At 32.7% G+C, this 23,776-nt stretch overlaps 1 protein-coding gene across 2 annotated transcripts in view; it reads right to left on the reverse strand.

Moving 5' to 3' along the window:
- Positions 1–5,695: 5,695 nt before the first annotated feature.
- LOC106472472 (slit homolog 2 protein-like) overlaps positions 5,696–23,776 on the reverse strand; it is a 38,295-nt gene continuing 20,214 nt past the window's right edge. For both annotated transcript variants that reach the window (XM_022401870.1, XM_022401876.1), the window contains exon 2: positions 5,696–10,747. In XM_022401870.1, coding sequence (XP_022257578.1) covers positions 7,311–9,962 — 2,652 coding nt within the window. In that variant the 5' untranslated portion in view covers positions 9,963–10,747 and the 3' untranslated portion in view covers positions 5,696–7,310. The remainder of the gene's footprint in view (positions 10,748–23,776) is intronic.

Consider the following 23,776-nt stretch of genomic DNA (forward strand, 5'->3'; position numbering starts at 1 on the left):
AATTTATCAATGGTATTTTGAAGCACATCTGGACAAGACATCGAAGCAAAGCTCTCTACATCTTCAGTTAACTCTGTGAATATATCACATTTCGTCTTCAGACTAAATGTGGTTCTTGGTGCTTTTTTTTTCGTTGTCTTTTATGAGAAGGCTCGAATTAAAAGGCCCCTGTAACTGCTTATCGTCCTGCTTTTAGAGTTATTGTTTGCTTAATAATCTTGGGGCAGAAAACTTTATAAACCACAGTTTATTAGTTCATGCACCCTCTTACTTAAAAAATATCTCAAACCGCGTCTTTGCTGCACCATTCTCCACTGTGTTTTGCGAGTTTCTTGTAGACGCACAGGTTCTCCAGTGGAGTGGGTCAGCGATAAACGTACGGATTTATAACGCTACAATCGAGGGTTCGATTCCCCTTTGTGAATAAAGCCAAATAGCCTATTGTCAGCTATGCGTTAAAACAAACAAACAATCTATATGTCTAGGAAATGTGTATATGGCTATGCTAATTGAAGTAATCTATGAAAATTATGTTGCTCTAGAAGAAGTGAATATGGTGTGTTGATTATATCTGAGGTATCCTGGTTGTCCGAGTGTCAAAATGTTTTGATGATTTTTTACTTGTACTTGTCCCCCGCTGGAATAGCGGTACGTCTTCGAATTTACACTGCTAAGATTAGAGGTTCGATTCCCCTCGATGGATACAGCAGATACCCCAATGTGGCTTTGCCATAAGAAAAAAGCACACATACTTGTACTTAAGCACAAAGCTACATAATGGGTTATCTGGGTTTTTCGTGTTATAAGTCTACAGACTGTCGATAACCCGTTATAAGTCTACAGACTGTCGATAACCCGTTATAAGTCTACAGACTGTCGATAACCCGTTATAAGTCTACAGACTGTCGATAATCCGTTAATTAAAATCTTATTCCATTTTACTTCACCTACTAAACATATAAGTCAGAGATTTATTAGTAACAAAATTAATTAAATGCTTGGTTTGATTCAAACATACCAAAGATAACACAAATCGTTTAACCTATTACGCAGTATTCAGATCCCCTAGATCTCAAACTTTAGTGTTGGTGAGTAGTGTTAAACTGACGGAGAGAAATAGCAATATATTATATTAAACTACAGGGCCATTCAGTAGGGCACATACCTCCGCCACGCAGCGTTGATCATATTCGGTTCTAAAAAAAAATACGAAAATGTGTTCGTATGATCGTCGTTATCTACGGACATGGACCATTTTTTGGCAGGATAATGAAAAAATAATATTCTACATGTGCTCACTAAGTTTCATCAAAATCCACTCATTTTTGAACGAGTTATAGAGCAAAAATATTGTGAAAAGTCGGTCCCCATGTTAACAGATAGGACTTTTTTGGATTTTCGTGACCTTGCTGTGACCTTTGCCTTTAATCTTGACCTTCCAAAAACTAATCAATTCTAAGTTAGATCATAGTCCAAATGTATACCAACTTTCGTCCAAATCTATTCAGCCTTTTGTGAGAAATCTTGCTAACAATCACACAAATATACAGGGTGAAAACATAACCTCCGTCCACCTTCGGTGGTGCTGGTAATAACTACTTTCTTGAACCGATTAAAGAAAAACCGACTGTTTTTGTTAAGCAACTTTATTTTTATTAGCTTTAAACATAGCCTCAGTTTTAAATTCTCAAAACGGGTCTAAATTAATTGCATCAATTGAAGGTTTGTTTGTCTTTTGAATTTCGCGCAAAACTACTCGAGGGCTACTTGTACTAGACATCCTTAATTTTAAAGTGATTGGCTAAAGATACAACATTCAGTCAACACCACCCACAACCACCTCTTGGGCTATTCTTTTACTAAACAAAAGTGGGATTAATCATTATATTATAACGTCCCCACAGCTGAAAGGGCGAGCATGTTCAGTAACAGGATTCGAACTCGCGAACCACAGATTGCGAGTCAAGCGCCTTAACCATCAGACCATGCCAGGCCTATCAACTGAAAGAGATTAACATTATCAACGACCTTAAAACATCGAGGAAAAATGTGTTCTGCTAAGTTTCTACGTTTTCCTAAAGTGCGACATAATTGCGAATAAACCTACTAGAGTCCAACTAAAATCCTCTTACTGTCGAATGAAGATCGTCAAAAATATAGAAAACTCTTAACACAAGACCCTTTAAGCGACAGTGATAAGTTGTATATAAAGGTAATTGATTTCGTAAGATGCCACTGTTTAAATAACAAATAAAAATTAAAAGGCTAAGCTTAGAAGCTTATGATCTATTGAATCCCAAGCCTTAAAAGAGTAGTTTCGATTGTATAACGTACAGAAAACGTTAAATAATAATTCCCTAAAATTCAAAATTTTTTATTGTGTGCTTCAAACAATACCAATCAGCCAGGCATCTTAGTGTACAAGCATTACATATTTAAATTGTGTACTAGGCTAAGTGACGTCGCGCTTTGGAATCCTAGTCAGGTGCTTACGAGGTCGAGGCTGGTCCATGTCACTCTGGCATGTCTTTAAGTTACATGTTTCACCCCCTTTTGTTCTAGTCCATCCAGTTCTATGATAGGTAACAGCTGTTAGTTGGGGGTTAATCATCCTACGATAGACTGATATAGTGGATCACAATTCCGTTTGTGCCACTGGAAAAACAGCTTAAGTGTTTTTTTTTTGTTTAATTTTAAGTGATGTTGTGGTACTATTCCTGTTAAACTTAGTATGTGTGTTAAAATACTCAAGCTTAGTCATTATGGTTCGTAGGTTTATTGTTAAGCATCAAGCTTCATAATTGGCTATCTCTGCTGTGTTCACTACAGAGATTAAACCTCGATTTTATTTCTATAAGCCTACAATATGCTGATCCACCATGCGGCTTTATAACAATAAGATGAATAAATGAAATCGTTTGTTATAGTTAGTTAAACTACAGATGAAAAGTTTATGAAAGTTAACAAATCATTTATATGATTTATTTATTGGTTTTACAGAGAAGGATCATTCTTACGTTTCATCTATGGCTACTTCTTTACTGGGGTCTTGGGCTTGTCTTTCTAACTTTATTCACTTTGTCTTATTTCACACTGTCGCTCTCTCTCACGTTCAATTCATGAGAACTTAACAGTATCATTTTCGTTACACCTGACAACCTTTTTCCTTTCTGTTGTTCTTTCTGTTCTTGATAAGCTTCTCTTACCTTTTTTTCGGTTTGATCAGGCCTTGATCATTTTAAAATACCAAAAAAAAAGAAAGAATGTGTCTTATTGTTAAGCACACACACTGTTGATAGATATTGTTATGAGGTATTTAAATCAATGGGTATTAAATCCCTAAATGACTAATGAGATTTGAAAACGAAATTATTAATAAATATAAATATTAAAATGTGTTGTTGTTTTTTTCCGAAATCTGCCAGTGGCAATATAAAATATAAGAATAAAATCATCCATGTTCACTGGGCTTGATTATTTAAATAATATTTTATTTTAGTTTTTATTCAACAACCAATAAGTAACATATGACTTTAAAAACATCTCATTTAATATAAGTGTGTCTATTTTGAAAGTATGTATAAACAATGTGTGAAAAAGAAATCTCTCAAATGATTGATGGGATTTGAAAAAAAATACAATTTTTAAATTAATGTTTCACTAGTTATGAATATAAATAGTGTTTCTGTTTTCTTCACAAATATGCCAGTAATGATTGAAAGCAAATAGACTATATGTATAACACATGTAATGAAAGAGGAAACTGGAGAAATTCCATCAATATCAGCCTGACATGGCCTGGTGGTTTGGACGCTCGACTCACAATCTGCGGGTCGAGAGTTCGAATCCCCGTCACACCGAACATGCTCGCCCTTTCAGCCGTGGAGGCGTTATAATGTGACGGTCAATCTCACTGGCGATGGGTGGTGTTCCCTAGCTGCCTCCCCTCTACTCTATCATTACTAAATGAGGAACGGCTAGCACAGATAGCCTTCCACTGACTGATCTATATTTAACCATCATTGAAGCTATGAAATCTACGCATTAAAAAAGAACTGATTCTTGACATATTTCGAATCATTCCTAGTTGAATAAACTATTTGACGGTTTGTTTGTTTGTTTTTGAATTTCGCGCAATGCTATACAAAGGCTACCTGCGCTAGCCGTCCCTAATGTAGCAGTGAAAGACTAGAGGGAAGGCAGCTAGTCATCACCACCTACCGCCAACTCTTTTACCAATGATAGTGGAAATGGCATGATATCGCTCCCACGGCTGAAAGGACGAGTATGTTTGGTGGGACGGGGATTCGAACCCGCGACCCTCAGGTTGCGAGTCAAGTCTAACCACCTGGCCATGCCGGGCCCATATTTGACGGGTGAAAATGTAAAAGGCTAGGAAGAATTAGAGGGCAAACAAACACACAAATAAATTCCACTCAAATTATAGTTTCTGTTTATTTAGGAAGTAGTAAACATAAATTTTATATCGAAATTATATTAAATGTCCGTTTTTATTCAACAAAAAAAGAACATAAAAAACGTATGTATGCAAATATATATTTCTTAGCTTTCTTAAAAATTTATCAACGAAATAAGTTATTATATGATAACGCTACGCTGGTTTAATTTTAAGAAACTGTGAGAATGGAAAACTACTGACGATCACTGCTCTTAAAATACGACTTATTATTTACAATGTAATATATATATTTTACTGACAATGAATAATTTGTTTTATTTTAGACATGAATAATCTTATTGATTCTTTTGTTTTTATACTAGTTATACTATTTTTATACTATTATTTGTAATAATCTAATTAATCGTTTATTTTATAATACTTATTTTTGAAGAAATTAAATACATGTCACATACAAGAATATTGTCGAGAAGTGGGAGGAAACATTAACCCGTAATATGGCAAGAATATCTGGAGAAGCGGAGGTAAACCTTAGTCAGAATCTATATAAATATAATAATACTCTGTTGTATGTTATTTGCCTATGTAACTACTTCGCAGGGTGTGAATAGATCTTCACCAAAATTGGTATGGAAGTTTACTAGGCCTATAGGGAGATACATACAAATATTTCAGTTTTGTATTTTGCGTTTTGCGGTTTTTATGCGCGTTTTCGCGTTTTTTACTACCACTACTTCGCTCCTGTTGATGGATCTTCACAAAATTTGGCTTAAAGGTTTTTTCCATGGGGATATAAACAGTTTTGCAGTTTTTATGGGCGTATTTAGGTTTTCTTACAACTACATATAAGGAAAGCAACTTTTCATGTCCTAAGATAATCTTTCATTAATCATGAATTTACATAACTTCCGTCCAGGGGACGGGTACTCCTGATAGTAATACAATAATATTGTTCAGAAGTAAAAGTAAACTTCATATAAACTCACTCTGTAATAATACAGAAGTAAAAGTAAACTTCATATAAACACACTCTGTAATAATACAGAAGTAAAAGTAAACTTCATATAAACACACTGTAATAATACAGAAGTAAAAGTAAACTTCATGTAAACACACTCTGTAATAATACAGAAGTAAAAGTAAACTTCATATAAACACACTCTGTAATAATACAGAAGTAAAAGTAAACTTCATATAAACACACTCTGTAATAATACAAAGATGCTTACAAGAAGTAGAGATAAACTTCAATCCATGATATTCAAGAATTCTGTCAAAAAGTGGAGATAAAGTTTAGTCCGTGTTGTCGAGAAGTGGAGGTAAAGTTCAGTCCGTAATGTGAAAACAGCGAGACTTCATGTGTCATGATAGTAGGCAGTCAGGACTTTAAAAAAATGTGAAAAGAAGGGCGTTTCTCCATTTTTCTTCATCCATGTAATTTTTCACATGGGTTTTGTTTCTGAATTTCTATCTTCAGCTGTGAAAATAAAATTCAAATTCCCCAAACCTACACGATTCACATTTCTCGTTTTATTTTGTTTTTCTCTAATGTTTAGAAGGAAGTTAGAGTTAAAATTGCTCATTACTAAAAAAAAAGTATCTTTATTAATCTTGCTATATACAAGCAACGTATTATCATCTTACCTTTAAGTAATACAAGAACATTTTTAGTGTTTTATATTGATGTTCTCAGAAAATAACAACATGTGTTTAAACATCACACGTACATCAGAAACAGTGAGTGCAATTAATATAAAAAAATTAATTTTTCGTACTACCAAACCTTTCACGTGATACATACAGACATGCTGTTTTTAAAACTCTACGATGTTTAACTTCGAATTTTTTTTATTTTTATCGAAAAACCTTTGAAACATTTGATATAAAGAATGGATAGTAACAAGCTCTAAGGAAATAACAATATACAATACATTACAATTACACAGCAGAGTGAGTTTTCAAACACGTTCTAGACAATACCTTTACAAAAGCAGTCAACTGAGGGTACACAAACATATAAGAGGGAAAAAAACAACTATTAAATAGATTTAAAGTTATTTACCACTCTTCAGTTTTATACTTGAGACTACTGCTGTTCGTAAGACACACAAATTACATAATACGTAGTTTCTATTTAATTAACAGTTCTTGACTAATAATTGGAATAGCCTTGAATCTTTATCTGAAGTTTAGTTTGAATTATCTTTAACTTCTGATCATAACAAACTACCTACACAGATAAAAATTAGAAATTAACCTTCTAAATGATATAAATAGTTTAAACGCCTTCATACTAGATATATGAGAAGTCATTAAACAAAACTTACAATGATTAGAATGCATTGATACACCAGTTGGTATCCTCGCTGTTAAAAATTGTAATATTTGAAATATTTCAGCGTCTAGCGGGTATTTAATTTCCACACAATATAAAATGGTTATTCAAGCGCCTAATATTTCATACTCTTTATATAAAAATACCTTAGTTTTAGTTTTGATGACATCTAGACAATACAGACGTTTTACTAAGATAAAAAGCCTGACAAAAAATGCACAAAGGCCCCTTAGGTTAGTAAGAGCTTTTAAATCTAAGGGTTTGAATTCTACCTCATTGTTATAGTGTTAAACAAAATGACCGACTTTGCTCATTTCATTGAAATGAACTATGAAAAATGGCCAATCACTTAAAAATATCTATACAAGTCCTTGAATGAGAATCTCATAACCTGCATTATTTTTTGTAAGATAAATCAATCAGTAACTTTAAAGAAAAACTGGTAACACTGTTAAACAGTTTTTCTGTGTCATATAAGCCTTATTTTCTATATGCAGATCTCGGATAACGACGAAAAATATATATCATACTTCGATCCAAAAACAACCCAAACTCTCACAAGACCACGTGTTCATTAATACAAATTTCTCCATTTTTCCCAGATAGTTGGGAAAGCAAATCCTGAAGCTGTGGATCAGGTATTGCGTCTTTGGTCGGATCTTTGCTAATATTTCCATTTTCCATTAAATAATAGAGTTTGTTTCCAAGGCCATGGTGAGTGTCCGTTTTGAGACCTACAGCTCCTTCGGAAAGGGTCAGAATTGACACCTCATCCCGTTGTGGACAGTAAGAAATGCTACTGCTGCTTTTACGCACATCACAGGCTGCAGCATCTGATCCTTTGCGATATTTGAACACTGCAATGGAGACAAGTAACACGATTATTAATAACACACAGCCACCAGTTAAACTAGAAGATAATATGGTGAGAGTTTTATCATGGTGATGTGCTAAATTATGAACTGTTGCTATTGATGACAAGTAAAATTCTTTCGGAGTTGAAAAACGTTTTTGATTTCCTGCTGTTGTTGGAGCAGTATCATTTTTTCCCTTCATCATCCAAACATTTCTGCTTTTTTCTTTTATGATGATACCTTTATAAGCAGATTGTGTAGTGTTGTATTCATTTGTATCAGTTTTTAACACTTTTACAAGATGAGTTTTACTTTTGTATGAAGAGGTCACATTTAAATGCACGATTTTATTTAATGTATACTCCATATAACTTCCATTTGAACTTTTGGTTGCAGATAAATTGTGTTTTGATACATTTATTTGCAACTTATTAAAACTTATATTTTTTTGTTTGTGCTTATCGTCTCCAAATGCTGGAGGATAATCAGTAAATACTGTTGATGCTACATGGTGAGGGACAGTTTCTTCCGTTATCATCTTTGTTGAATCTGTACCTATACCGACTGGAATAAGATGCTCATAAGGATAGTGTCTTCCCACAGATTGATCTCTTGTAACTGTGTTAACTGGTGTTTTAATGTTTTGGTATTCAGTCGTTATTCTCAGATCGGTAGATGAAGTGGTAGTAATAATAAAGTCTTTCTCTGTTAAGAGCATAATAGGTTTGTATTCCAGTTGATCTGGCGAAGAGCATTTGACATCATAACTACGATAAAACTGAATACTTGTCGTTCGTAACCACTTGGTTAGCCACAACACACTTCGATCACAGTGCCATTTGTTTCCACTCATTTTAATTACTTTTATGGCTGAGAAAAACGATGGTAAGTCTGACCGCAAGCAGACTAGCTTGTTATGCATGATGTTGAGCTCTTTCAGTTTCCGAAGGCCATGCAAAGCGCGAGTGGAATTGAGAATTTCGACTGAAAATGGAGCACTGTCATACAGCTCAAGGATTTCAAGACTTTTAAGTGTGTCGAAAACTGAATCATCAAACTCAATGGACGTAGAAGTACGTGATAGCTGAAGAATTTTTAGATTGGTTAAGCCAGCAAAACATCGAGAGCCTAAAATCTTCAATTTATTTTGAGAAAGGTCTAAACTCTCTAAGTTTGTTAAATTCGCAAAAACTCCATTGGTCAAATTCTGGATCCTGTTGGCTTGCAAGTCCAGGTTTTTCAGTTGAACTAAGTCGCAGAAGGCACACATCTCTAATTCAATAATATCGTTCCTCTGGAGAAAGAGCTGTTCTAAGAGGTTCAGTCCACGAAAACTGTATGAAAATAGTTTCTTCATGTGATTTTCCTCAATGTACAGAGCACGTAGACTAGAAGGCAAGTTAAGTGGAATCTTCTTGATGTTATTGCCATTTAGCGACAAGCGCATAAGGTATTCCAGTCTCCCGAAAGCATCATTTTCTATTTTAGTGATATTGTTATCATCAAGAACAAGAAGACCCAAGTATGGGTAGCTATCGAAATCCCCAGCTCCTATTAGTGTGATATTATTTTTCGCTAGTCTGAGATCTCGTACGAACCTTGTCAAGCTTGGTGGTACATGCATGAGACCCACGTTAGAGAAGTCAATATACTGGAGCTTGGAACCAAAAAAGTTCAATCGTGACAAGCTAGTTAACGGATTGTTACTAAGGATCAAATGGGCAAGATTTGTTAAGTGTTGAAAAGCTCCTGCTTCAATATTAGATATAGTGTTTGAATCTAAATTGAGATACTGAACTTCAAGAAGCCCATTAAAGCTTCTTGAAGTGATTGTGGTAAGTTTGTTGGTCCTAAGATTCAACTTTTCTACCAGTTTTAAGTTTTGAAGAGCTTCTTCAGTACTAGTTAACTTGTTGGACGATAGGTCTAAATACTGCAGCTCTTTCAGACCAACAAAAATAGAAGCATTTAGTTTTTCTATGAGATTTAGACTTAATTCTAGGCGCTGGAGCTTCTTTAAATTGACAAAAGTTCCGTTTTCGATATAGCGAATTTCAGATTGATAAATTGTAAGCTCCAGCAGATCATTCAGTTTTTCCAAATCTTTACTTGATAAAGTTGGAATGATATAGTTTCGAAGTTCGAGTCTTTTGACTGAAGTAGGTACGTTACGAGGCATGTGCCATAACCCATCTCCAATACAGCTTATAAAATGCCCGTTATCATCGCAAAAACAAGAATTTGGGCATTCAAGCTCAGAGTATGCTACAAAAACCAAGGGATAAACTAGTACAAAGAACACAATTCCAACCAATGTTTTTTTACTTTCTTGTACAATTAGATAGACAGCCATGTTTCAATGTTCTGAGTACTTACTGTACTTTGCATTCAAAATACAACGAAGCAAATGCTGCTATTATGCATGCCTATCATTACTTACATTCTACTGGCTGGAAAGTAAGAGAACAACAATATTCAAATAGAACAGTTCTAAAAGCAAACATATTATCGGGGTCACATAACCATCACATCTTCGCCAATGCAAACTCAGTTGTTTCCTCAAAAAAGTATTTCCGCTGAAAAGGGGGGGGGGGGTTAATTCGCTCTTTCTTCTTTACTGAACGTATTATTCGTAGTTTTACTATGCAACCAGCTAAAGTGCATTTCCTATCGTTAGTCTTCGATATCGGAAGTTAGCGATTATTCATGAATCTATAACAGTTGCTGCCTTGTAATGGGAATAAAGTCAAGGCATAATTATTTCAAGCATCTCATTTGCTATCAAAGAATCGGTTGTATAAATGGTAAGGTACGATGTGTTTCTTGTGACAGAAATGAACAGGATTATGTATTTGGAAAACTCGCCTGGAAAGTTAACTCTATTTTGAATTTCTAGAATACTATCAGCATGTATATATTTTGTACGTTATGACTGGGAACTGCTAAACCATCAAAATCTCTATACTAACGGACAAACTTTAATGTTTGCTATGATCCATTTGATCAATCAGTAGAGAAATAAATTAGTTCACATTAACATTTTCCTTTTGTGTTCTTCCTTAGTTCGTATTTGTTCCTTCTTTAATAGCTCAAATATATTAATTTATAGGTCTGGAATGCTTCTTCGTCATTTGTGATCTGAAAATATAGAAAAAGAACCAGCTAAAATAGTTAACTTGAAGTGGCCACAATCTAATAAAGTAATCTGGTTTTATATTCATATTTCTTTAGAAACTGTTAAAACAGTTAACACTGTACTGCTCCAACTATAACGAAGAAATCTAGTTTTATATTAATGTTTCTTTAGAAACTGTTAAAACAGTTAACACTGTACTGCTCCAACTATAACGAAGAAATCTAGTTTTATATTAATGTTTCTTTAGAAACTGTTAAAACAGTTAACACTGTACTGATCCAACTATAACGAAGAAATCTAGTTTTATATTAATGTTTCTTTAGAAACTATTAAAACAGTTAACACTGTACTGCTCTAACTATAACGAAGAAATCTAGTTTTATATTAATGTTTCTTTAGAAACTGTTAAAAAAGTTAACACTGTACTGCTCCAACTATAACGAAGAAATCTAGTTTTATATTAATGTTTCTTTAGAAACTGTTAAAACAGTTAACACTGTACTGCTCCAACTATAACGAAGAAATCTAGTTTTATATTAATGTCTCTTTAGAAACTGTTGAAACAGTTAACACTGTACTGCTCCAACTATAACGAAGAAATCTAGTTTTATATTAATGTTTCTTTAGAAACTGTTAAAACAGTTAACACTGTACTGCTCCAACTATAACGAAGAAATCTAGTTTTATATTAATGTTTCTTTAGGAACTGTTGAAACCGTTAATACTAAAATTACCACAATCTAGTAAATAAATATGATGTTATATTCATGTTTTTAGTCGGGTAACTTATAAGAAGTATAATTTCGCAATTGTCATTATCCTTCAATTTAATACTGCTTTTAATACTGATGTAATTATAAATCTTAAAAATATTTTTCTCTAAAATAGATCAATGTTCTTAATAGAAAAAGTTTTAATGCGATGAGTTTTATTTTATATTTAACTTTCAAATATATAAAGATAATACTGTCTTATCAAAATCAGATGTAATACATAGTATGTTTGATGCAAATCTACTTCTGCTCTGAGCACCGGCTAGGTATGTCGTTCCTTTAGAATAAATCATTTGGTGGTCTAATAATATTTTTATATAATTAATAAGTTATAAGAATGCATTATTAAATCCCCCCCAGTGGCACAGCGGTATGTCTGTGGACTTACAACGCTAGAATCCGGGTTTCGATACCCGTGGTGGGCAGAGCACAGTTAGTCCATTGTGCAGCTTTGTGCTTAATTAAAAACAAACAAGCATTATTAAAGAAGTGTTGCACGGTTATATAAATTGTTGAAATAAGTTGAGCTGATTGTATTATTGTAGGAATTATTCCTTTCCACACTATGATAAATAATAATCAGAACGAAAATTATTGAAAAAAAAAGGAATATTTTCATCTTGTTTGTTAAACGTTTCGACATTAAGCAAATCTTTTCTTAGTGATTTGAAATTTATCAATTTAAACTGCTTGAAATATTACATTACAGATTAAACTCTGGTGATGATGTCTCTGTGTTGACTGAAGAGCTAGTCTCATGAGTTTTTGACAACAGCTGAACTCACCAGATTTTATGAAATTTTCGTCGTGTTTACTTTAATAAATATGAGATTACGTAAAAAAAAGTTTATTAACAGTAAAAACTTCAATTTAATAGCTTATTCATTTATCAATATACAAATAAACCAAGTAGATATAATAATTTAATGTTTTATGAAGTCAAATTTAAAGATATTTTTGTGAAAAAAAATCAACCTAACATTATACACAGCATAATAAAAATGAAGAATATTAAAAACAAAACAGGTAATTAATCTTTCATTTAGCACTTTCCTGTTTTCGTTTTAAAGGACAAGCGAAGTTACCTAATTAGAAAGTTATTTCAGACGCCTGTATGTTTTTTTCTGGGAAATCTTTGAAGTAACCCCTGAATTAGTGGTATATATCTAAGTATCTAAGTTGATAAACATTTAGAAACCCCCCTACAGATTTTGATGTATCTTTTTCTTACCATACATACATAAATGCATAAGTTCGCTCTAGAGTATCTTCGCACCTCGGAGCACAGTAGAATATTACAACAGTCTGATGTCACCAAATCAAAGCCAGATCAGTCGCTATGCAATCCTCCCGCCTTTGTTAATTTTTATATTTTGGAACGCTACAGAGGATCACATATAACAAAGAGAAGATCCAAGAAAAGCTGTAAGAGACAAGTAGCGTTTTTTTTCTTTTGGTGAGCGTAATGATTATTGTGGTTGTTTAAGTAAGTTTCACCGATCTTTAGTAATTTCTATGAAAGAGGTTAACCAAACTGTAAAAAATGTAGTGAGGTTTTAAGAAAGGATAAAAATATATCAAAATAAAAATAATAAAGAAGCTACAAGAGTCTTAAATCTCTAATAATTTTAGATTTGGATGAATTTTGTTCCTAGACTTCAATAAATTGAGAAAGAATCTATTACAAAATGTTTTTTTTTAATAAATTAACATTTTTAGGAAGTTTCATTTTAGTGCTTTCAGTTATAAAGAAAGGGACGACTTGAAGACAAAATGTTCATATGAATGACTTAAACAAGTCCCAAATCCCTGAACATTTTCTAAACGGATACTTTTCTATTTTCTCGTTGAGATAATTATATGTCTTAGATGGCGTTTAGAATAAATTCGTTCCCTTTTCAGCTCTTTCAGTCGTTAAAGACATTATCGCCTTTCAGTAGATAAAGTAGTAAAAATAACCAAAAAAAAGTAAAAGATTCTACAGTTTAAGTAATTTAAGTTGATATCAAACCAGAAATTCCTTTTAAAAACAAACAAAAAAGTAACGTAATAGTAACTACTGTCAGGTGGAAAGTGGCTGACGCTTTCTAGAAATTTTTCTTTCGTTACAAAAAAAAAAAAACGTTAGAAAACCTAGCACTTTCGGAGTTGAGACTGTTTTTTTTTCCTCAGTCATATAACGTATAAGATCCCTGCAATTGCCATACTATGTCTGTAATTAGAATAATTATAGTAATTAATTTTCCAATAATGCAACAAACATAAATTTAATACACTTGCATTGAAACATCTGAGGATTCTCTTAAAATAAAACAGAACATGTTTAGAACTGTTTGTTTGTTTTTGAATTTCGCGCAAAGCAACACGAGGGCTATCTGCACTAGCCGTCACTAATTTAGCAGAGTAATACTAGAGGGAAGGCAGCTAGTCATCACCACCCACCGCCAACTCTTGGGCTACTCTTTTACCAACGAACAGTGGGATTGACGGCTGAAAGGACGAGTATGTTTGGTGGGACGGGGATTCGAACCCACGGCCCTCAGATTGCGAGTTGAGCGCTCTAACACCTGGCCATGACAGGTAGTTTTAGAACTGATAGACTTCAGAAAGCTTTTTTTCAACGTAATCTCTTCGAGACAATTTCACCCTCCACCTCCCACATGCTCAACCAATAATGAAATTTATATAATAATTTAAAAAAAAAAAGCATTTCTACTCTGAGGTTATCTTCCCTTGTAAGAGATTAAATAAACTAAGTTGTTTTTACTTTGTTAGGATTAGATTTTTTTGTATTAGGTTGAAGATATAAAATCAGATCCTGGGCAGAAATAAGGTGTTGTGTAACTATACTTTAATTAGAAGCTTATTATAAACGCCCACTATCTTTATTAGGAAAAGCAGATGACGTTCCAGTGTTTCTGCTAAATGTTATTTGTTTTCGAAACCGAACACGGACGTCGAAACGTTGGCGTTTTAAAGAATCTATAGGCAGATGTCACCCTTATTAAACTCTAATCTCATTATGTTTACATCACTGGAAATTTCAATAAAACAAGAAGTTTTCATTTGCCCCAGTTGATTGTCAAGTGTAAAACAAATTTGTTCCTTATTCTGAAACTGACTTCTGTTTGCTTCTTCTTTTTTACACGTTGTAGGATGAAACTATCAAACCAAATGTTGGCTGTGTAACTAAAGCTAATAAGCAATTCAAGTCTTTTTCCGTTTTGTTTTATTACTGCTAGTATGATATTTCCGATAGAGAAAAAGTTCCAAAATTACTTAGAGAATGGAGGCCAGATCTTCCATTTTCTGATGGTGATGTATTGTTAACGTTCTTACAGCTTACTGTTTATCTAGTGTTTACGAACATTTAGTTTCATGACCAATCTATATATCTAGCCACCTGCCATCTATTTATACCATTTTCTCTAAACATCTTGTTCTCCTTATCCCATATTCGGGCATTTAAAACACTCAACATAAGATATTCGTCATCTACGAAAACAAGTCTATAATTAAAAATAACAGACCTAACTTTAAAGTCCCTCAATTTTCTATAAGGTATTTCAAATGGATTGATAAGAATTTCGTTTTTAAAGACACACTAATTTTTCACTCCAAAAAACCTACCCTTGTTTTTCTTTATAGTTTTTTTTTTGCTATTTTAATTACTTTTGTATATTTTTTTATTCGATGTATTCAAATTATTTCTACAGCTATGTTGAAAAGGGGAAAAAGTAGTAGATAGAAAGGCGATCCTTGGTAATTGATCAACTGTAAGTTAAACACTTGTTAGTAATGATCATTATATTATTTTATTATTTATGATGTGATTAAATTTTATCAGTTTTCAAATAGCTACAAACATTCACATTTACTTTTAGAATGAGGTTTTTCTTAACATTTAACTGTGTGTATTACGTCCGTCAGTGGATCAGTGGTAAGTTTACGGTCTTACAGCGAAAATATTTGGGATTCGACTCCCCGCAATGAACAAAGCAGATAGCCCAATGTGGCTTTGCGCTAAAACAAACAAAAATACTAATGTTATTTTGAAAATAATTGTTACTTTATAACGACCAAGTGAGAACTTTAGAAAAAGCGATCAACTACGATTCCACGAATGAACCTTGGAATACTTTAAGTAACCGAAAAATATAAGAAATTATATACAAGAAATCTCAATAACTGAATGATTAAATAATTGAGTTCAGATTGCGATAAACATCTGGGAACCTAGACATTTACTAATAACCAACATTTAAGCTAGAATATTTTGAAATTTTGTTAAACAAGAATCCAAATAAGCAAAGCCGTAAAATTCCGTGAAGAACCTGAGAAACGATCACTTAAATTGTTGCTGAAATGATAGGCAAAACTGTGAAAAGAGAAAATGACAATCCCTGGAAAATATATTAATACAAAGGTTTATTTAACTTGAATTATATCATAGTGTTTGAAGATTCTAAAAAGATGAAAATGTTCTAGTCCTCATTCAATGCAAACACTAATACGTGGATAACGTTTATCTTGTGCCACGTTAAACAAGCAAAAGGATTTATCCTTTCACCTCGTACGTGCTTTCCGGTAATTCACAATACTCCAAAGTTTCGAACGTATGTTTATGGAATAATACATCTGGTTATGTTTCAAGTAATTTTCTGACGTTGATGTTTCGCTTGGCAATGCTATTGCAGATTCGTGACACGTTCGCTCCTTCTGCGCGAGCAATGCACGTGATTTTCTTGTTCGTGAGAAGTAATACCCGAACGGTTGACAGAAAGGAGACTTAGCGTAATGAATGGCTCGAGTGTTTCGAGTGCCAGAGAACATTTATTGATTGAGGCAGCAAGAACATTAAGTAAAAAAAAAAATGTTGGGCAACATTAATCCTGAAAGCAAGTTTTCTAGTTTGATATAAAAATTGCGTATTCGTTGAAAGCAAGAAATCTATACTCGAACAGTTTTTGAATATTCCTAATCCTGAAATGACTAATATAGTTTTATGTTTTTAATTAACTTTATAATCAGTTAAATAGTCAATATAAATTATGTTTATGTACGTTTTAGTTAGTCTTGCCTGGAATCTTAAAAAGATAATGTTATGACAAAACTTGTGAGCATTGTTCCTTTTTGGGCGAGATTTGTTCCTGTGGTGGATTTCTGGATTTTGGAGCTGACGTTTGAATCCGTGCGATAACACAATATATTTCCCACACTTTAAACTATGCGTGCGTCATAGGAATAGTAGTCATTCCCGTAGCGTGGAAGGAGGTGGTAGGATGCTGGTAATTGGCTGCTTTCCCTTTGGTCAGTAGTTTAGAGCTGGCGACGACAGCAGATAGACTAAGTAGCAGCTTTTTTCATAAAATACAAATAGAGTACAAATACAAGTTATTCATATTTATTCAACAAAATGTAGTCCTACTTCATCATCCATCTGCGTAAAGCAAAGGTCAAAACTTCTATTGGACTCAATTTATGTATTTTAATTCTTTAAACACATTTTGAGAAGTTCAAACAAGTTATGGAAATTGAAAGTTATTATTTTTTCATATTTTACAACAGATAGACAAAATAACACTTCGAATTAGGTTCAAACTATTATTCTTAACTTTGTTTAACGCAAACTGAAGTTTATTATGAGACATTTCTATAAACGTAAATAAAATCACGACCTACACGTTCACTAATCCCGTTAAATCTAAATTTAGATTTAACTGGATTAGTGAACTTGTGGGATATCGACAGCTCCTGACGAAACTTTAATAGCGAAATATTGAGCTAATAAAGTTCCATTCTGGAGATACAGGTCGCAATTATATTTAGGCTAAAACTACACTGTTAACCCCAATGCTTGCAAAATTACAAGAACCAGTTCACACAATGCTGGACTAAAACCGCAATAAAGCTTCAATAACTTGAACAAATAAACAACTTTATTCCAGACAACCTTTTCACCAAAATTGACATGTAAGTCATTTGTTTGCCTGAGCAGGCTGAAACGGTAAGAAAATATCATAATACAGAAAAAAGAATCAATAACTAATTAAAGAAGACATTGACACATTATACTGTATCAAATACATCAGTGTTAAAAACTCCCCTTCAAAAATATATTGTCTCTGTCAATCAAATACAATTAAGTGCATTTTGTACGAAAATCAAACACGTTTACGTAAAAAGATTTTAGTAAATTGTAGACTACACTAAAACTTACATGAAAACTTATTAAAAGATGCATAGTTAGTTGTTGAATCAGTATTGTCTATAAAAAATGTAAAAAACTGATCTTAGCCATTTCGGATATGCAGACAGAGAGAGAAAGAACTTGCACTGAAAAATTTAATTTTTAGGCTGAAATGTACCATTTTTGTATGACAACGATTTCACGTGTATGTATAATTAAAATACAATGCCTCACGTAATATAACATAGGCTAAGTTATGCCAAAAGAAATTTTTGTTATGTAATTGGGTATAAGTGCTCTACCTACCGCGGGTATCGAAACGAATGTGAGCTCTAACTCTTTTGACAAAATAAAATAGTTAGAGCTACTAGTTATAGATAATTTTGATGCTATATATTTTTTTCGTGTATTAATTTACTTGAAAATTTTTGTTATTATTCCCGAAAAATTAAGATATTTGTGACATTGTTAACACGACTGTGTACCACATTTTTCAATCTCTAACAAGACCAGAAAACCACGTTTGATACAAAAAAAAAACTATATTGTTATAACTGCATCAAGCAATGGCGTTGTTTTACATGTTAGGACACTTCGTATATTACTTAGAGTGTACAGTTTTACTTCAACAAATTCTTGTTTTTCAGATTCACATGTTTCCAGGATAATCCATATAATTTGATGGCTGTAGTTTTGAATTGGAGTTTTTCTGAAGAAGTTTTCTTTTTTGATCCCTTATAGTTTAATTCACATCAGGAGTTCCCAGAAGCGGAAAGTAATCTTCCTGTAAACTAAACTCTCACAAGCTGCTGTTCAGAACAGCGAACAAATTGAAACTGCAAAACGTGTTAATTATAATCTTCTAGAATCATCTCCTCACTTCATACATCCTAACCACAACTGCTGTGTCTAAATCATTTTCTTTTTGCTATTTAGTGTAAAAAGAACGTTATAAATCAAACAGATTGCGTTACATTTATAACTAGAAGAAATAAATTGTAGAAATAAGCACATTAAAGCTTTCCTTTTCTAACATAAACATAAAACATTCATTTTTGTCACGGCGTAATTAATGCTGTCCCTATATCTCCAACAATATATTTCAGTTCGCTGGGACTATAGCATTGATTAATCTAAAAGGTAATTAATTTGATGCACACCAAAGAACCAATATATATATATATATATATATATATATATACACAGTAGTAATATAATATTAATTATAACCTAACAGCAGACGCCGTAAGAAGAAACGTAAAAATACAGAATGGACAATAAATATTTTTACTTCGCAGGCAAAAGCTTTCTGTTTTGTAAAACTTAAATGAATTACAAGTTTATTTGCATGGATTAGTGTTATTGTTATGTGATAGCATGTATTCTTTCGTGGTGTTGATCTCATAGAATGATTTAAGTGCGATCATATGATCAACTATCCATTTTCTGAAAGGAAGAAAATTTCATGTTGAATTCCTTGGTGAAACTTGTTAAATATGTTACTAAAAGTTGAGTTAGTCAAAACGTATAATGTCATGAAAAGTCAGTAAAAATAGATATCGTAAAGTGTAGAAGAAGATACAGTACTACAAGAACTGCTATTCTATTATATATACATCTAATAATGTATGGGATATCTGTTATTTTCAACACCATGTCACACCTCCGTATTATACTTGAAAAAAGCTTTTCATGACTCTTCTGCTGATTACGTGATTCCACGAAACGATAACTTCAAATTTTGTTTTCGATTAAAGTAATCAACACGACGTTTCATTGTCATCTACTGGGATGATCAAACGTTGTTGTGTAAGAATGTTTTGTGCTCTTCTTCAACATGACGTTTCATTCAGATGTATTAAACGTTGCCATTATTTATTTAATACATCTGTGTGAAAATTTACATAAGTGTCTTCTTGATCTTAATATGGCGTTACATTGTCATCTACTGGGATGCTTCAATGTTGTTGTTGTGTTGAATAGCTTGTGCTGCTCTTATTTAACACGACGTTTCCTTGTCAGCTATTGGGATACTTCAATGTTGTTGTTGTGTAGGATAGCTTGTGTTTTTCTTCAGCATCAAATGTCATGTAACTGACACTTTTAAAGTGAAATTTAAAAAATCAGATTCGACAATCTAGTGAATTTGGCATTGCTAAACAAAAGTCTAATTGTTATGAGCCTTGCCCATCCATGAAAATATTACTATACGCTAATTGTTTGTGAGAAATGGCCTTCGTATTTCTTTGTGTTCATTAAATCAATCTTTCTGCAATCTACGACACAATATCTTTACGCGAGGATTTTTTCATTCGGGAAGGGGGGCGGGCAAATCTGGGGCGGTACGAAACTGAGGATGTTTCTGCGTGTATTCAAATTTTCCACAGTTCTCTTCTGATAACGTTGTCTTCCTGCAATGCAATAATCCTATTTTACAGCAACATCAAAGAAATCGTTTTCACTAGCAATCATATTGACAATTGGAACAGAGACTATCGAACAATAGATCAAATAAATTTCGCCTTTACGAATGCTCACAAGACGTTTTGGGCATTTAGTAAATGCCTGCATTTATATAATACATATAATATAATAATATAATACATATCCCGATCAAATTTCATCAAAATGTGATCATTTTTGAATAAGTTATAGAATAAAAAAGTGTGAAAAATCGGTCTCCATGTTAACAATGCAAAGATGGCATCATAGTTTGCCTAGTCTACAGAAAGCACCAAATTACAGAAGATGTTATAAGTGAAAGGAAGAAAACGCATCAGTACGGCTCTCCTTATAAATGAATACACCGAATACAAATATATGCTACAGGGAGCTCAGTTAATGAATTAAGAATCGTAGTGGAAAAATACATTTTGAAAATTCTTCTTCTTCTCTTTGAATTATTTCTTAAGGAAACGCATATAGCTTAAACTGCCAGATAATGTAAAATATTTTCAAATTTTCTCCTTTTGTGACTATAATATGAACTAATTTAGGCATAATTTTTCCATAATTATCGAGTTTGAGTCTTTGCTGGTATAATCTATGTCAAGTAGTTTTAAGTTCTTTCCATTGCTAGTCTTCTTGCTTATTTGAATCATTTTAAAGAAAAGCTTGGAAATTACAAGACGTTTTTGTGAGCATGGAATGCAGCAGTTTGAACATCACTTGAATCATTTGATATACGGTAGACTTTTATACGTAGGGATGGCCAAGGTACTCAATAGGCATAACACCAATATGCACACTAAAAAGTCAACAATTACAGAGAGTTTTACTTTAAAAGGTGATTGACACTCACTTTCGTTTGTTTTTCTACCCAACAAACCTAAAAGAAACAGGCAAGAAACCATCGCTAAGATACCAAACCAGAAAGTGACCAACTCATCAAATTGTTCATCTTTCTTCTTCTTGTTTCAGTCGAGATAACTCTACAACTACTTTATCACTAACGTCCACGATATGTGTTTCTGGGCAGTGCACAATCTCATCAATTAGTCGTAATAACTAATAGTAATTAAAACAAAATCATAATTCTAGTGTAAACGATGTTTCCATTACCATTTGAAGTTAGCTTTATTACAGAAATCAGATGTTCCTTTAAAAAGCTTAAGTATAGGGTGAAACAGGAATTACCAGTCAATAATAGATGAACATTTGATAACTGTAACATATAGAATACTCAATGCTTTGAACATTATACAGTCGGTATCTTTAAGGAGCCAACCCCTATATTACATATGAAGTGATAGAATAAAAAGTTGACCGAACTTGGAACCATTTTGCACTCGTGCATTATAAATATATATATATATATTCAGGTAATAATTGCATTTAAAAACATTAATCTTGGTTTGTGAATAATCGTGCATTTGGATGAAAGTGTATAAGCTATATTCGTTACATGATACCATTTTATGTCTGATTTAAGAAGAAAAAAAAAGGACAACTAATAATTCGGAAATCCATCTTAATTTTTGTTTTATAGGTTTTCTTTCATACTTTTACATTGTGAAAAAGAGACAAATGCATGATCTTATTACCGTGAAACTTATGTATTTCAAAGTACTGTATACATGGCTAATTAGATGTCATAAAGAAGACCTATGTTTCAAATCAGTTTAATGTACCATTCTTTGGCCTACATATAAGTGTATAAAGCTGCCAAAGTAGTGATTAAATTTTATAAATTGGCGTTGTGGTTTTAATTTTAGTTTCATTATTTTTATAGCAGGATCTCTACTTGATTTTAAAATGCATAGATTTTTAATACTCTTGTTTCATTACTTTTTATAGCAGGATCCCTACTTCATTTTAAAATTCATAACTTTTAATACTCTTGTTTGCTTAGTTTTTTATGCTATACCTGTATAAAGTATATACTTTACCTTTGGAAACTGTCGCGTGTCTATTCATCGATATGTAGCGCCATCCGTTGGGCTGAATTGGGTTGAAAAGGTATTTAAGTACGTGCATGTTATGTTTACCATTTATAGTATACCTGTATATACATGGATCTTTATTGGAATATCAAAAGCAGATACCCACAGACCAAACTAGAGACATCTTGTGGCGATAGTCCAAGTCGTCTAGGCGCTAGCCCCACTGACCGGATCAGGTAGGTAGGTAGAAGACGAAAAAGTTACTGTTCTAAAAATTTTTGAATTGTTATACTGGAGGGGTTATCGAGCTTTTTAGCGTATTATTAGTATATATGCGCATAATATATCATAATCATTACTTTGATTGGTCGGTTTTGGAATCCTTGTCAATCCCTACTATTAAGTACTACCGTACTTAAAATATCTGTAGCATGCGTAATTGAAAAAAAAAAAAGACACGGAAAACGTATCCATTTTTATCATGTTTCATTATGTTATCTTCTCCAGTTCGTTGTTCATTAATGACTAATATGCAATAACAACAAATATTTGAAAAAAACAAAAACGAAACCACACGTGGCTTATTTTTCTCTTTCTATTAATTTGAGGATATGTGCACCGTTTTTTTTTTTTCATTCAAACAAACTTTAATACAATGCTTTTACTTGTTGTTTAGACATTTTGTTCCAGCATGTGTAACGTTGTTTCGTTGATATCGCCCTATACAATTCGTTGTTTTAATTTACTACTTCAATATTTTTCTTAGTCGTTTTACATTCCGAGACAATAGAAAACATGCTTTATTTATTAACAAAACAGGCTTTATTTATTAACCATTTTTTATTTGGAAGGGAAGAACACAAGAAAATGATACTTTATGTTAAAGCTATGAATATTTCAATAGAATTTCTCTGGAACAATGTAAAATGTTTGGTTCACGTATTTCTACAAAGAAGTAAATACGTTAATGATAATTCAAAGGAAGATTAACTACCTTAATCATTTAATTGACCTTAAGAAAAATGGAAATCAGAATGTTTGTGTAGTCATCAGATTTGCAGCGAAGCTGTCTGTGTTTTATAATATTGGTTGTCAAACATGCAAGGCAGATTCCATTTTTTAAGATCGATCAGTTATTGGAAACAAATGTTCGTTCATTCTAGAAAAGGCTTTGTGATAAATAGCTTCCATTGATCAATATCTGTGCACTGTGTCTTATTAAATCCCCTGTCAAAAGCGTCTGCTGCGTGTTAGTGTACACGTTTGTATATAGATTATTGGAGATCTAATTCTTATCCAAACACTGAAAGTAGAAAAGGGTGAACAAAACAAGCAAAAATATTTCAATCATGAATAACGGTTGAACAAACTACACCCACCTCACGTGAACAGTTACACAACATATGTTACACCAACATCATAGATGTGAACAATTACTCATGTTACATCAACATCATAGATGTTAAAATAACATTTACATCAACTTCATAGATTTGAACAATGACACAACACATGCTACATCAATATCATCGATGTGAACAGTTGCACAACGCGTCACATCAACATAGATGTGAACAGTGACACAACACGCATCACACCAATATCATAGATGAATAGTTAAACCAACGTCATAGATGAATAGTTAAACCAACGTCATAGACGAATAGTTAAACCAACGTCATAAAT

The sequence above is a fragment of the Limulus polyphemus genome, unplaced genomic scaffold, assembly GCF_000517525.1.
Source record: "Limulus polyphemus unplaced genomic scaffold, Limulus_polyphemus-2.1.2 Scaffold121, whole genome shotgun sequence".
Classification (NCBI taxonomy): Eukaryota; Metazoa; Arthropoda; class Merostomata; order Xiphosura; family Limulidae; genus Limulus; species Limulus polyphemus.